The 14,879-nt window shown below is 41.8% G+C and overlaps 1 protein-coding gene across 1 annotated transcript in view; it reads left to right on the top strand.

Moving 5' to 3' along the window:
- Positions 1–14,879, top strand: part of MDGA2 (MAM domain containing glycosylphosphatidylinositol anchor 2) — a 382,446-nt gene that overhangs the window by 186,395 nt on the left and 181,172 nt on the right. The window contains exon 4 of the mRNA XM_075029427.1: positions 13,827–14,023. Within this exon, the coding sequence (XP_074885528.1) occupies positions 13,827–14,023 (197 nt within the window). The remainder of the gene's footprint in view (positions 1–13,826; positions 14,024–14,879) is intronic.

The raw sequence follows: 14,879 nt of genomic DNA, 5'->3' as shown, positions 1-14,879 counted from the left end.
GTAGAATGTATATTGTACTTTTGTATTTTAACCGGACTGAGTTGTAGATTGGAAAAAAAAATAAAATTGAACTGTCTTTGGAGGTTTTAAGATGCCATGTATGAAGATTTTCTTGTTGCTGGTTTTATATGCACTGGATCGAAAAGCTTTCCCATACCTTTATCTTCACTGATTACTCAGTTCTCTCCTATTTCCTTGAATGGGAGGAAAGTGAAACAGCTGTGATACAGGGCAGATTAGAGGAACAATGAAATCCAAACTCAGCTCACAACCTGTAAGTTCTCAAAAAAAATTGCTCTTCACAGTAGACCAAAGAGTTTTATATGTAACCTCCTCTTTTATATGCTTTGCATATAGTAGCGTCAGCTGATCATATCTTAAGTAGCTGATGGACTAGATTCCCTGTTTTTTTTGCACAGCATCAAAGAGAATCAATCTTGCAACCTGAAAAGCTTGAGCATGCGTGACGTGCGCTGTTCGGAGTGAGAGATCTTCTCTCGGAGCCAGCTGTGGAAGTAAAAGGAATTGACATCATGACTTTCCATCTTCCCAGACGTGTAATCGTGCAGTGTGTCTGTCCATCGTCTGCGTCGGCTCTTAGTACGTGTAAGTGGAATGGGTGGAAAAAATAACTTTAAAATATACGTGTCCCTCCTATTTTGAGCAGACAGATATTGAGTATTCTGATGAAAATTTTTGTTGGCTTTGATTCGGAAGTAAGTGAATGGAAGTTGACAAACTCTACATATAAATCTCTTCCATGTACCATATCTTTCTCGGAGGCGTGTTTACGAGCCAGCCTGTAAAGCAGGGGCTCCTTCCTGGTATGCACACTGCAAGGAATTGTGTAAGCCTGGCCAAAGTTAAGTGGAAAAAAACCCTTAATAAATAGGCAGTTTGCTATTTTTTTTACCCAAACGAGATGAAGAGGAGCAGGAAGCTTCATTCTGGGTCTGCGTGGCCCAGCAGAGCTGAGAGTTGCTGCCGTTGCTGTCACTGCTAGGATGGTGACACAGTACATTTGGGCAGCGTGTGTTCTTCAAGGTAACCAGGCTAATTCTGCAGGTCTCAGCGCTAACACGAACTCACACCATGTGCTAATTGTTGGTTTGCGTTTTCAGAAGTAGGAGTCAAATTCTGTACATCCTGCTCGTTAATTGGACCCTTTGGTTATGTTAATCTGGCACAGGGGTCACAGAGCCTCTGGCCGGTGCGCCGTTTGACCCTGCTGCTTGAGCCATTGGTGCACAGGCAGAAGTTCACTGGGGAGCCTCCAGCAACATTACTGGCTTCTCATGTGGATGCAACGCTGGGAGAGACTCCTGGAGTCAATAGGAGGAGTGTGAGTCAAAAGCTTTGGTGCTGTAGGACTTAGGCTCCTTCTTGGTGTTCCAAAAACACGTAGACGTGGCACTTCAGGACATGGTTTAGTGGGCATGGTGGTGTTGGGTCAATGGTTGGACTCGATGATCTTAGAGGTCTTTTCCAAACTTAATGATTTGATTTGATTTGACTCCTTTGCAGAAGTTTTGTACAGGACCTATATAGTGCAAAGATACCCATACAGGCTGTTGGAGGCTCCCAGCTGCTATCGTGGATCTTAGAGGGGCTGCTGTAGCTGTTTTGTTAACATTTCCCCCATTTCCAGAGGTACAGTTGTAACTGTCCCAGTGATTTGGAGAGCTATTAGGATAAGGGTTGCCAAACTGAAATGAGAACAAAGTGGGCAACCTCTCGCATCTTGGGACAGCCCTGAGGAATAAGGGGAGTCCTTCCCTGTGGCGGATGCTGATTAAGAGACTGCCAGAGCACTTGTGCAGAAATAAAACATTCAATTAGTTCCATGTATCTAAACTAATATCCAATGGTGGTGTTAATAATATCTACAAGGAGAGCGTGAATAAAAATCTCACTTTTCTTCAATGTCAGTGGAGTTATTTGTCAACTTCAGTGTCATTCGCTTCAGTTTCAAAACTTGTGCAAGGAAAAGCTCAATTTCATTTTCTGAATGACGTTTGGCTAGTTAGCATTGGTTTGGTAACTATGTGTTAACATGTCAGTGTAGATAGTGCTGCTAATGCCTGAGTTTGGACTTGCTGCGGGTTTTTTTTTGCTCTCTCTTTGACCTGAGGAGCTATAAGTGCACTTTCAAAGGTTTATTGTTCTTGGGAAACTATTTAGCAAATGTTGCTAGTTGTTACAAACTGAGAGAGAATGGCTAAACCTCAAATTTACCAACCTACTTCAAGTAAAGCAGTCAAATATTTCAGTATAAGGTCCTGGATGTATACTGATTAGAATATGTGTTTTTCTTTAATTCTTCATCCTCTGGCCTAATTTGCTTTACGTGTGTCCATTTCCATGGGACATTGTTTCATGGCAGTTTCATAACAAGGAACCAGCGAATTTAGTCTGCCTTTGAAACTCTAGAAGGATCAGGAGAAAATGCCAGAAGGTCTGTAGAGAGCAACCGAAGAACTCAAAAGAGAATTTCTCTTTGACCAGCATTCATTTGGTAAGGCATTCCCCAAAACCCCTTTCAAAACTCATAGGGAAGTAAGAGTGCTGTGGTCGATTGAGCCTCAGTTTGTGCTGTGGACTCGTGTTGCACAGCAAGACCCTTCCTGCTCATTTCCCTTTTCTCCTGCAGCTTTAGATTTATATTCTAGTATGTCCAGGCAAATGAATCTGACTGCAAGGGAGGGATCCTTTAGATTGTTGATTTTTTTTTCTTGCAACTCATAATTAGAGCATTGAGTAGTGTAGCAAGTATGTTCCTGTGGCTATAAATAAGGATGCCCATTTGATTTTGCGGCTGAAGCAGGAGTGTTTGTTCTGGGTGAGAATGCCAGGGTCAAAACCTGTGAGGTTTCTGGGATGAGGGGATCCTGTATTTCGTAGGAGACGGAAACGTGAGCTTGAGAGCCAGGCACCGCACTGACCGAATTCCCCAGGAGCCTCGGGCGTTCATCTGAGCGCAAAATTTGAAGCAAGTAGTATTAACTTGTTTGCTGATTTGAAAACATGTGTCAACATTAAGATTCATTTGCTCCAAATCAGTTTGTGCCCCAGCATCCACCAAACCCTCTGCACGGCTCCCTGCAGCCGCCCGTGGGGGTGCAGACCGCGCTCGTTTGTGTTAGCCTCGTCAAACTCCTCGTCATCTGCGTGTGCACCGGCACCGATGTGAACTGGCCCGATCTGATCCAGACTGTGTTAGTCTGTGTTTGCCATTGGGTAATTTAAGTAAAACAAACTCTGTTTAGAATAAATTCCTGGAGGCTGAAAATACGGCAGCGTAGCTTCAGTTGATGAGCGCTTTCTTAGGTTGTTGCCCGTGCCTTTCCATTGCTTGTACTCGCCTCTTTGTTTTGGGGCTATTTCATGGAGTTTGGGGCTTCCAGCAGTTTAGATTGCACTGTCACCGCTTGCCAGCCGCTTTGGCAGCAGGGCAGGTGGGAAGACCTGTGCTTTGCTTCAGAGCAGGAGTCCGAAGCACTGACTTACCAGGTGGGAGCAGCCATCCCAATGTGCCAGGGATAAGCGTGCAAAATCACCTTTGGAGAGATTTGCAAAGGCGCAGATGCGTGTCTGGTAACCCATTCCCACTGGGATGCGGAGATGTTTCCCCTCCTGATGTCTCTGCTAGACACCCGGACTCAAATGCCCAGTTCTTGCATACTCTGATTTCTTGTTGAGGAAGAGAGAAAGTCTCGCTGCTCTGTCTCTTTGCGTTTGCGATGTGCTGCTGTTTGCAACGCGACTCGGAGACTGAGCACCGGGGAGAGACCCTGACCGGGGCTGTCACCCGGTGTCATCCAGCCTGGGAGCAATATTCCGAGGCTGGCGGAGGAGAGCAGGGGTTTGGCTGTGGCTGCAGTCTGCTCGCTGCTGGCATTGAGTTATGCTTTTCTGTCTGCAGTTCTGTTACAGGTTTTACTGGATTAGGGATGTTCTGAAAGGGGAAGTTTTTAAAAGATTCAGAAGTAAGATTATTTTTCCATTAGGTTAAAATATGTACATATGATTATGTCAATTATGGGTGAATATTGTTATGAGAATAATACACTTATGTTATGGTACTACAACAGCGATACTAGGGGATGTAGTAACACAGAACACTGACAGACACAGTTTGCATAAGAAGAGAGATAATAGATAAAAGTAGACAGGCGGAAAACAAGGAATCACAGGGAATGGTGCTGGTCAGCAGGAGCAAGAGTGGCCACAGCATACCCGCCCACCTTGCTATTTCTGGGTGTCCAAAGACATAGACCTTTTACAGTAAACACTAAAATAACTGACTAATACATAATGACAACCTTGCTTGTGGAAATTAAGAAGCGAAGATTAAATATGCATGCATGCAGGAATGGAAATGCAAAACTTCTATTAGGATCAGCCAAGGAAGATTTTTATTTTCATGTTGAGCTCATTTCAATGATGTTTAATTAGTCCTGCATAGCTGCTGAGGAAGTATCTTGCAGAATTTGTTCAATGTAATACACCTAACATCAGTATTTTTCAACTAAAGAAAAAAGCTTACAATTAATTACAAAGTATTAATTCCATAGTATCACCTGGCTGCTTATGCAGATTTTATTTTCCTCCTTGAAAAAAATCTACTAAGAATGCTATAAGGTTATTTGAATGCCTTTTAAGCTATTCCTTTTCTAAATTAAACCTCTCTCTAACACATGATAATAGCTGTAGTTAGATCAGTCTGAGATGAGTACATGTCAGATGAGGTTCAAGATAATTGATGCTGTAAATATCCCTCGAGTTGAAAATTCAGTCTGTTTGTAGGAATCTGATTTAAGCCATAATAGAAATAGGCCTAGGTTTTATAAAGCACTGAGTTTACGGCTTAGGATGTCTTTCAAATTTGCTGTTGGTAACTGGAAGTACTCCCCTTCTGCCAACTGGAAACTTCCCCTTCTGAAAACTTCCCTGGCATATGGTTTGTTTTGCAGGCTGCTTCTCTGGAAGGTGAGATTTTGCTGCTGTTCTGAAGAGATGTAGTGTGGGTTGTCTCATTATAAGCAGAAATGCACTCCTGCACTTAATTTCCTTTATCTAAGGAGCAAAAGGTGCAGAGGAAGCCTCAGCCCTGCGAGTCAGCACGTGCAGGTCTACCAGGAGCACTGCAGAAGGCATCTAACCAAACACCTCAAGGTCCTCCACCTGCATAACTATACATTATTTTGTATAGTTAGAGTTACAGTAGTAATAAAACTTAGATTCCTCCCCACACCTCCAGCTCCCTTCCTAAGATCTGCTGTTTCCCGTAGTCTCCCCGGTAGCTCCGTGATGACAGGCTGTGTAGAGGGCACCCATGGGTGCCTCTGGGGCCAGGGTGCTTGCTGCATGCCCGCTGGCCACGATGAGCTCGTGGTGCGGTGTTTCCCTCAGCTAATCCGAGCCTTGCTCCAGTGCCCGCTGCTTCCCCACGTGTATACGCCAATTTTATATAATGTGCTGGAGGTTAATTATCTTTGGGATCTCGATCCCCATTTGAAATTTTGCTAAAAGAAGCTCAGAAGGTTTTGGGAAGGGAGGTTTGGCAGATGGGCAGTCAACTGCAATTGTCTAAGGAAGCAAATCTTTGCTGCTCTTTGAGATTCAGCTGCATTTACATACTATAATAATGTTTTGGTATGAATTTTTGCTGATGATGCAAAATTGATGGGCATCATCAGTATGGAGAGAAGCAAGATGTGGAGTAGGTGACCTCCTAAGGGTCCCTTCCAAGGTGGATGGGATTTTAGTCTCCTACGACGAACTGGCTAGGGGATTTCTTTCAAGTCAGCAGAAAGACTTCACTTGTCTGGGTTCAGGCGTGGGCACTAAATATTCTGGGCAGGTTCATTTTCCTCTTCCTTTTTGCAGTAGTTTTGTTTGATTTGTTGTCTTCATTTGCCTCCAAGGAGATTCTTACATGCCCTCCTTTTTCATCATCCACTCACCATTATTTATTTCTTCTAGTCCTGGCTTTCTTTTTATTTCTCTTCCCCTAAAATGCATATTTTGTATTCTGTTCAAGTAAAACTGGGAAAAAAATACAGTCGTCTTTAAGAGTAGAGATTGTGAAAAAGTATGCGGAGAACTGGTGAGATTTCTATACTGACATTTTTAATGGGAAAGAGTTTAAGGCTGGAAAATAAATGTGAATCTTGGAAGAGCAGAACATATACGAGGTGGGGAGGTAGGAAACCTGGCACTTTCTGTTATATAGGTACAGACTGTCAGATATATATTTTTTTACTGAAGTAAAATGTTTTTGTGCTCATTTTAGGACATATGAAGTCCAGAAGAAGGCAGTAAGAGAGCAGTGGAGTGTTATCAGGAGCCCCTGCTCTCCAGGGTGCCACTATTTGCACTCGATATGTTCAGAATGTAGTTTTTAACAGGGATTGAAACTTTGTGAGTAGCTCTGGAAGAAGTCTGCTGAAGCTACTAATTGGAGATGGATGTGGTCTAGTAGACCTTCTTAACCCAGTTTGATGTTCATTACTTCAAAAAAATTGAATTTCGTTTCTTTAAAAAATGAGGGAGCAAGCATTAATTAGGTTTGGGATTATGCAATGAATAATTACTTACTTATAATGTTAAAAAATCCTATGTGTAACAATTACTCCTAGTAATGTGTCATGCATGGCAGGTGGCCTTTAGTATTAGTGCCTGTTTCTCCTGGCTTGGCTGGTAAACCCTTTTCTCTTTTATAATGTAATCTTCCGTTCTGTTTCTTTACAGGTACAGAGAAAATTAAAAAAACAAGGTTACCTGTTTATAAAACAAGGGTAACAACAAGGCAGTTATTGCACAATTCCTCCTCAAGCAATTGTATATATTTGAATAAGAATTTGTGTTTCTTGAAGACTGTCCAACTCCTGTATGCTTATGTCTGAATCTTAGTTCATAAAAGGAAGATAAATCACTGGAAGGTGAAGAACTTTTAGCAGAGTCATACATTATGAATACTTTTGTAACTGCTGTCCTGTTATCTAGCTGTCCTTTCAATCCCTGCAGTGAAAGAGTGGCTTTAACCCTTGTTTCTTACATGCTTTGTTTGTGGGTAGTCATGGTTCATCAACATTTTTCACAGCCATGTCTGGCTGGCTGGGGAACCAAAGTGTGCTGACACTCTGGTATGTATAGTCTAATGCAAGTGGAATGGAAAGGTAGTTTAAATAATTTCTTGATTCAATGATAATTGATAATGATAATGATCTGGAATTCTTTAATCAACTCTCTCTTTAAGTACCTTTTTTCAAAAACTTTAATACTAGAATTGACCATGACATCAGTCTAGTTTAACCTCCCTCCTTTACTTTACAGCCCTATCTGGTTTTTTTGGTTTGTTTTTTTTTTCTTTTTTTTTTTCAGCTGTTCTTATATTGAATGTAATAATTTGTATTTCACTAAAAAGCATCTGGTCTTGGTTTGAACAGGTGAGGAATCTTCTGTATGCCCAGGTAGTCTGTTCCTCTGTTCAACTGCTTTATCTTCAAAAAGAAAAAAAAAAAGTCTTTATTCTTTCCCATACTGAACTGGGTTTCCTTCAGTTTCCAGCTATTGTTGCTTGTTGTATATATTACCGGTAGCCAAAAGAGCTCTTTTGTACCTGCCATTTTCCCACCATGAGGTGCTTACATCCTATAATAAAGTTACCGTTCAGTCTTCTTTTCTACGAAATTAAATGCGTCTCGCTCTTTACGTCTTTCACTGCAAGCCAAAGTCTTAAGTACTTTCTCTAGTGCGTAAGTACTTTTCTGTTGCTCTTTCTTTGCCCTTTAATTTCTTAATGTTGCTTAACAATGGCTGACACCAGATTAGGATCCTTACTCAGGTCTCCAATTCTATATATGAAAGAAAATTATATCCTTACTCTTATTGCACGCAGTGATCCCAGCAAGCCCATCTATTTCAGAACTGTGCTGAGAGGTCTTTGCCGGTGTGTCTCTCAGACCGTGCCAGGGCACAGTCTTGCGCTGTTAACCTCTATTATGAGTTCATAGATGTATATCGTTCTGTGTGAGCGTCCGACTCTTCGTTATTAGGAAAACCCACTGATCTTTATTCATGTATGCACATGCACGCGCATGTAGAAATTCAGTATTGTGGTAAGTGGTGCTGTTCGTGCTGTAAATGTAAATCCTGAGCACCAGCGTACCTGCTGTCCAGGGACTCCGATGCTAATTTAGTCTCTTAAATAATGAGATTGGGCTAAGTTTGGTGTCTTTGGATCAAGAAAACTATTGCTGCCCTCTTGCAGGGCTGTCAGCCCTGTGCCATCCTCCCCATGTCGTTAGGACATGCTGGTATGAACAGTTCATCCAGTGGGCGCAGTTTATATGGGTTTCAATCAGGTGTATTTATAACCTCATCAAAAGAATGAAGCAAACGTTTACTCCCTAAAACTACATCACTGAGTGTTCGTTACATTTCTCCTCTTGGGTTCTTTGTTGATAGACTCCAACCCTCAGTAAAGCGTGGCAGGCAGAAATGCTCTCGAGCTGCACGGGGTATTGTTGACTGCTAAGGTCATCCTGCTTGTCCTTTCGTGTTTGAGCATGTTAGCAGCCTTCTAGCATGTGTTTGATCTTCCCAAAATAGTATTGGAAATCAATACAAGCTCATCAGGGGTCTTCCAGGGTCACACTCTTACTCTTGCGGGAGCAAGGAAGAAAGGCTTGCTTGCTTATAGGATCTGGCCTTGTAAATGGTGCTTGCTTTCAGCTTGTGTCTGTACTGCACACACAATACGGCACTGCAGATGCATAATAAATCTCTTTTAAAGGGCTATAGAGGGGAAAAATATCTTATGTGGAGCTCCAGGTAACTTGGCTCCCCTGTTTCCAGCTTGTTTGGAGCTCTTGTGTCTCCACACTGCATGTACTAATGGATGGCATGCAAGACAGCTCATTATCCTTTCCATAGGTAGGCAAGAAATACATATTTGTTGAATTTTTGTGCATCTTCTGAATCATGCGTAACTGCTCTGTACCATACAGTACTACAAAGCCCTTCAAACCTGCGTAATTATTGATAGCTTGTGCTAGGTCAAGGAGGCTATAGTAAGGAAAATAGGACGAAAAATATTGTACTTTTATATTTAAGAATAACTTATGAGTTAGGCAGGCTAAATGTATGCGTCACTGCTGTCTCCTCTCTGGGTGTCTTGATGAAGCAATTTCAATCAGTTTACCAGATGCATGTTTTATTATTATCCTGACTTCCAAGCATCGCTTGCTTTGAACATCCGAAGACAAAGGCATCTAATTAACAAATGAAATCATCAAGCTGTGTAGTCCCAGCAGCTGAAAAAAGATGATATAGCAAATATAGTCTGTGATCCTGCTCTCCTGTCTGTGTATGTGAAACTCCCCTGGAGTTCAGGTGAGGGTCGCAGGAGATGGTCCATGTTTTTTCCTACTCGCAGCCAGTGTGATGCCTCCAGCGCTTTGCAATTCAGCGTAGAGAGGATATTAATAGCATCCGCCACAGTTGCGCACCTTCCACGCCAACATCTCTGACCATCGTGATACAATTCACGGTGCATTTAGGTTAGACCCATTTTGAACAGCTTATACTGGGTTTTCTTGTTTGTTTCAGAGCTTAGGGATGTGTGAAGGGAATTCTTCCAATATAGCGTTTAGAATGCCTGTGCCATCTGGGTTCTGGAAACTGTTTGGTTCAATTCAAAGATTAAGGACTGAAAAATTGAACCTAATGGTGGCATAAACCTCTGTGGAAAACATACTTCTGTAATTATTTTAATTTTGATTAATAGACTTTAACTACATATCAACACCCATGACTTCAGTTTAATTTAAAGAATGATTAGTCAGTTAACTCTTCATAATTTGATCAACCCAAAATGAAAATTTTAGTGGCTTTTTTTTTCTCTTGTAAAGCATGTAAAAAAATTCATTTAGCTGAGTGCTAGATCTTTCTCCGCGGCAGTAAGATCTCCCTGTCTCTTCAGTGATTTCCCCTCTTTCCTCTTCGCAGGTTAATTGCTGTGCACTACCTGAAGTCTGTAGCTTCCCTCCCAGAATGCTGAGTCCCCGAGTGTTCCAGTGCTTTTAGTGAACAAACACCCAGGGATACTTACACATAGGCACAGAGCTTTAAATAGTTTTTGGGTTTTTTTAAAGTCTATTTGGAAATTTGAATATCAGTTGGTAACAATTCAATTAGACACTGAAACTGAAGTTCTGGAGAGCTCTGACAAGTGAGCGTTAATGCCACCAAGATCAGGCGACTTTAAAATAACCTGTCTAAAGGCAATGAATTTGGCAGTTGCATGCCTCCGTTGTAATAACTCTGCAGAATACCTTGGCCCTAGTATGAAAAAGACATACTTTGTATTATGTTTGCAGCTCTGGCACTGCCTGAGCAAAACACAGTCTTATATAACAACCCAGTAAAACATTTGTCTAACCCTGCCCAACAGCGGGGCAGGCCGCTGAGTGCTCAGTGAAATCTCACAATTGCAAGCATTATTTTGTCTCCTATTAGTGCTGCTTCTTTTGCTTTGATGCAGCTGTCGAGATCTTTCCAGCACTGCCGACGGAAAAATCAGTCAAGTTCTGCAGTGCAAATTTTCTATTAATTGACCATTATGAAGTGCTTTGGCAGAGGGCTTGCCGTGTTTGCATTCCCAACTTAAATTTCTTTGAGGTGTCTTTATACTCTTATCAAAATCCATCCGCTGTCATGGTACAGTGCGGTGCCTGCTTCTCTCTGTCGTAGAGGAGGACCGGTGTCGGAGGGGGTGAGCACGTGTCGAGCGTGGACCTGCTGCAAGAGAGCAGGTAGCGCAAGCGAGCGATGGCATCACAGCTCATGACATCATGGAGTAATTTAGGTTGGAAAGGATCTCTTGTCCAACCTACTGCTCAAAGCAGGGCCAACTTCACAGGTTAGATTGCTCAGGGCTGTGTCCAGTCAAGCTTTGAATGTCTCCAAGGGTGGTATCCTGCTGCCTCTCTGGGCGCTTGTCTGGTTGCACGGGGAATTTGTTTTCGCTTAAAACCAGGAGGAATTTCTCTTGGTGCAACTTATACCTGTTGGCTCATGGTGCTTTGTTCTGCTCTTCTGAGTTTGCCTTCATCTTCTCTATAACTTCCCGGTAGTTAGTCAACAGAAATTAGATCACCCCTTCCTCTTATCTTCTCCAGGCTGGCCAAACCCAGCTCCCCCAGCCTCTGCTTGTATGGCACCTGCTCCAGCCCTCCAGCCATCACGGTGGTCTCCTCTCCAGTTGCTCCAGTATGTCCATGTCTTGACCAGGTGCTCTGGATGTTGTCTCCCAGGTGGGGGTATTGGGGAAGGATCCTTTCCCCGGACCTGCTGGCTGCACTCTTGCTGTTGCAGCCTGGGATGTAGTCAGCCACCTCCCGTTCAGCTTTGCCACCGGGACCTCCAAGGCCTCTTCTGCAAAGAGGTTTTAGGCTTTAAGTGATTTATTCTGTCTAGTCTTGATTAAATTCATCAAAATGAAGCGGAGTCAAGACTTGGACTTCTTGTGTATGTCACCTGAGGGGATGCACCTTCATCTAAGGGCGAGAGATTGGCGGAGCGGTCCCCTGACTCGGTGTTGGAGACTTTTGGCTGCCAGTCATCCTTGTTTGTGGTCTAAGGATGTGCTTTAATAAGCAGCTGCCGGAAAGCATTCGTGTGTGAAATGTTCTGTTGTTCATCAAAATATAGGGAACAGGTGTTTTGGCCTAGAAATTGAAGCAAGCTAATTTCCTTCTTTTTATTTTCTATTGCATGAGTAGAAGACATAACATTTCAGCAATCTCATCCCTTTTCAAATGCTACTGTGATTTAAAATAACCTTTAAAACAAAAATGAAATCTCATTAGAAAATGGCATCCTAATTTGGAGCAACAATTTCATAATTTCTTTCTGTGATATTAAATTAAATGTTTTGTAGAGTAGAATGAAGGTAACATTTACTTAAAATTCATGCTCTATTACAAGATATTATTGCTTGAATTATTCCAAATTTTGGAACATGTTTTGTTTCTAATTAATCAAGAGAGTCTCAAGCTTTATTCTCGTTATGCAAATCAAAATGTAAGCATCTAAAGAATAATTTTTAAGCGCAAACTGCTTTTCAGTGTGGACGTTTGAAACCTGCTAATCTATTCAGATTGTTAATGAGGGGCTTCCTTTAATAATCCCACGTGCCTCTGGCTCACCTCTAGTTTATAAAACTATCAAACCCCCAGATCTTTTAAGAACTGCTATGCTGATGGTCCATCATGTACAATATATGGTTACGGTGGTGTTTGGCACTTGGGGAAAGGACATGGAGCCAAATGCATGTGAGGCTTCCCCAAAACCAACTGTCCTTGTTTTCAACACCTTTGGAAAGGGACTCAAGTTTGTGGGTGCCTTTGACCGTGACCGCCTTCCCTTTGACACCGGTGGTCATGCTAAGATTTGAGCACCTTGTTCTGCATTTCACTGAACTGTGGCCTCAAATAAATCTGATGAATTGACATTTAGATAGTTACTCACACAAGACTTTGCAAAAATAGGGTTACGTTTGTGGATGAATATTTAATGAAGCACTACTTAAAGCATTTTTACATTTTGTTTAAGGAAGAAGCACTGCCAATAAGGTTCTGAAATTATTTCAGTCAAGGCTGAGTTGCACGTGAGAATGTGGTGTTGCTGTGTGCTTGCAGACTGGATCGGTACAGGTATAATTAGGCAAATTGTTCCTACTCTCTGTGGGTAATAGCGTCAGTGCCTGTATTGTAACTGTTGGAGCCAAACCTGGGCATACCTTTGAAACATAGGGGCTAGACTTAGAGAAGAAACTTCCCCTTGGCTGACAGCCCTCCAGGTAGCGTAACTTCTCCCTAAAGCTCACCGGAGAATTGCTTACCATGTCATTTGGAGGTTGAGTGTTTTTAACGAGTTCTTAGTAAAAATAGCCGTTGCTTTTCTTCTTTTGTTTCTTTTTTTTTTCCTTCTTCGATGCAATTGTACCTTCAGAGAAAACTCATAATAAACAATAGTAGCATCCTGCAAACAGGAATCTACTTGTTCCTGATGGAATAAAGCCCAAATTAATTAATTAAGTGTACTCACATTCCAAGGGCTATCGTTATTTCTTCCCTTTATAAGATGAGTGAATTCTGTGGTGGGGATCTAATTTTCTTTGAGCTGATGCAGTGGGAGTAATTATATGATATCTGTATTTTAATCAAGAGAAGTGTGTTCTAAAGCCTGTGATGAATTTACCTGCTTGAAGTTAAATGCATGTAACTAAAAGAAGGGAATATGCATTAAATTACTGTATTAAATTGCTGCTTTAAAGGAAAACAGCTGCATGCACATGATCTATGTTCTAGTGGAGCCTACCATTAGGATGCAAATTAGTCTGTCTATTTATTTCCAAAGCTTTATAAACTATTTTGTCTAAGAGACATTTAAATTAAAATCATGCATAAGAAACAAGTAGTAAAGATGAACACCATATGAAACCTAAGTATTAGTGGAAACATAACAGCAATATGATTGACATTATCATATGTGATATTGTATATATTGCTGTATCTAAAAGCCCAAGTTGTAAATGAAGATCCAGTTGTGCTAGGTGCTGTGCAGATGAAAACAAACTCTAAAACTGAATTCTGCTGCAGAAGTCCTAAAACGTACGCTTGTGGCTTTTAGAGCTGTATCGCCTCTATTTTGCTGTGGACTTGTATACAAGGCGATGCACGCGCTTCCCATCGCAGAACCATCGTAGAGTCAACTGAAGCCTGACTTTATCTTGGTTGTTCCTTCTGTCTCTCCAGATTTGGATGATCCAATAGTAACAGTCCACCAGAGCATTGGGGAAGCAAAAGAGCAGTTTTACTATGAGAGAACGGTGTTTCTCAGGTGCGTTGCCAACTCCAATCCGCCCGTTCGGTACAGCTGGCGCCGCGGCCAAGAGGTATTGCTGCAAGGGTCTGATAAAGGAGTGGAGATCTATGAGCCCTTCTTTACCCAGGTAGGAATGAAAGTACAGTATTTTTTCCTTCCTTAGGCTGCTTGCACCAGATTCTTTGTAACTGGATCTGCCTGCATATCCCTGCTGGGTTTGTGGTGTGGGTAAGTGGGCATGCCCTCTAGATAACTACACCCCGGCACAAATGCACCCATATGTTATTATAAGTCTTCCTGATATAAAAATATGTCTCTTAATTTTTTTGTCAAATTATGAAATAAGAAATTATGGGAAGACGCACAGTGAGCGCTGTCTGCAGGAGCCCCTTTGAAGTCATTTTACTTGGGTGCTGCAAGCCCAAACCTCTGATTAGACTGCTATTTCCTAATCTTTTCCAATACAATGCAAAGTGATTCTGCACAGAAGTTACAGCCTAAAAAGCTTTTCGAGGAGGCTGAACTCTATAGCAACTCCCTGTGTTGTTTTTTCTATTTTATTCTGCCTTTCACTTCTTTGAATATAAGTTTTTGTTCCAGAATTACACACTTAAAAGATGAGGTGGCAAAAATGGAAAGAAGTGCTTTTTTAAGTCTTCCTACTCTCACTCACAGCCACGAAGGCAGACTGGGCCATCAAAAGAGTCCGTCAGATTAGATCAGATTAATTTATTGTTAGCACATTTGCACGGTCTCAGGCTAAAAAGGTGGCATATCCTATTGTCTGCGGACAAAAGTGTGTGATGGTGTTTGCAAAAAGGAAAAAAAAAAGAAGAAAAATGGAGAAAAAATTGTTTTGGAAAGTCTGAAGCAATAACGAATAAAGACAGAGGTGAAAACTGCCTGGTAATTTGGTCTTCATAGCAGCAAGCAACCTGCAACTTTCATAAATAATTTTCAGCTAATGATTTGAGAGCACCTTC

Source organism: Buteo buteo, chromosome 6 (genome assembly GCF_964188355.1).
Source record: "Buteo buteo chromosome 6, bButBut1.hap1.1, whole genome shotgun sequence".
Classification (NCBI taxonomy): Eukaryota; Metazoa; Chordata; class Aves; order Accipitriformes; family Accipitridae; genus Buteo; species Buteo buteo.
Note: the sequence above shows the minus strand (reverse complement) of the source record. Positions and strands in the feature narration are given on the sequence as shown.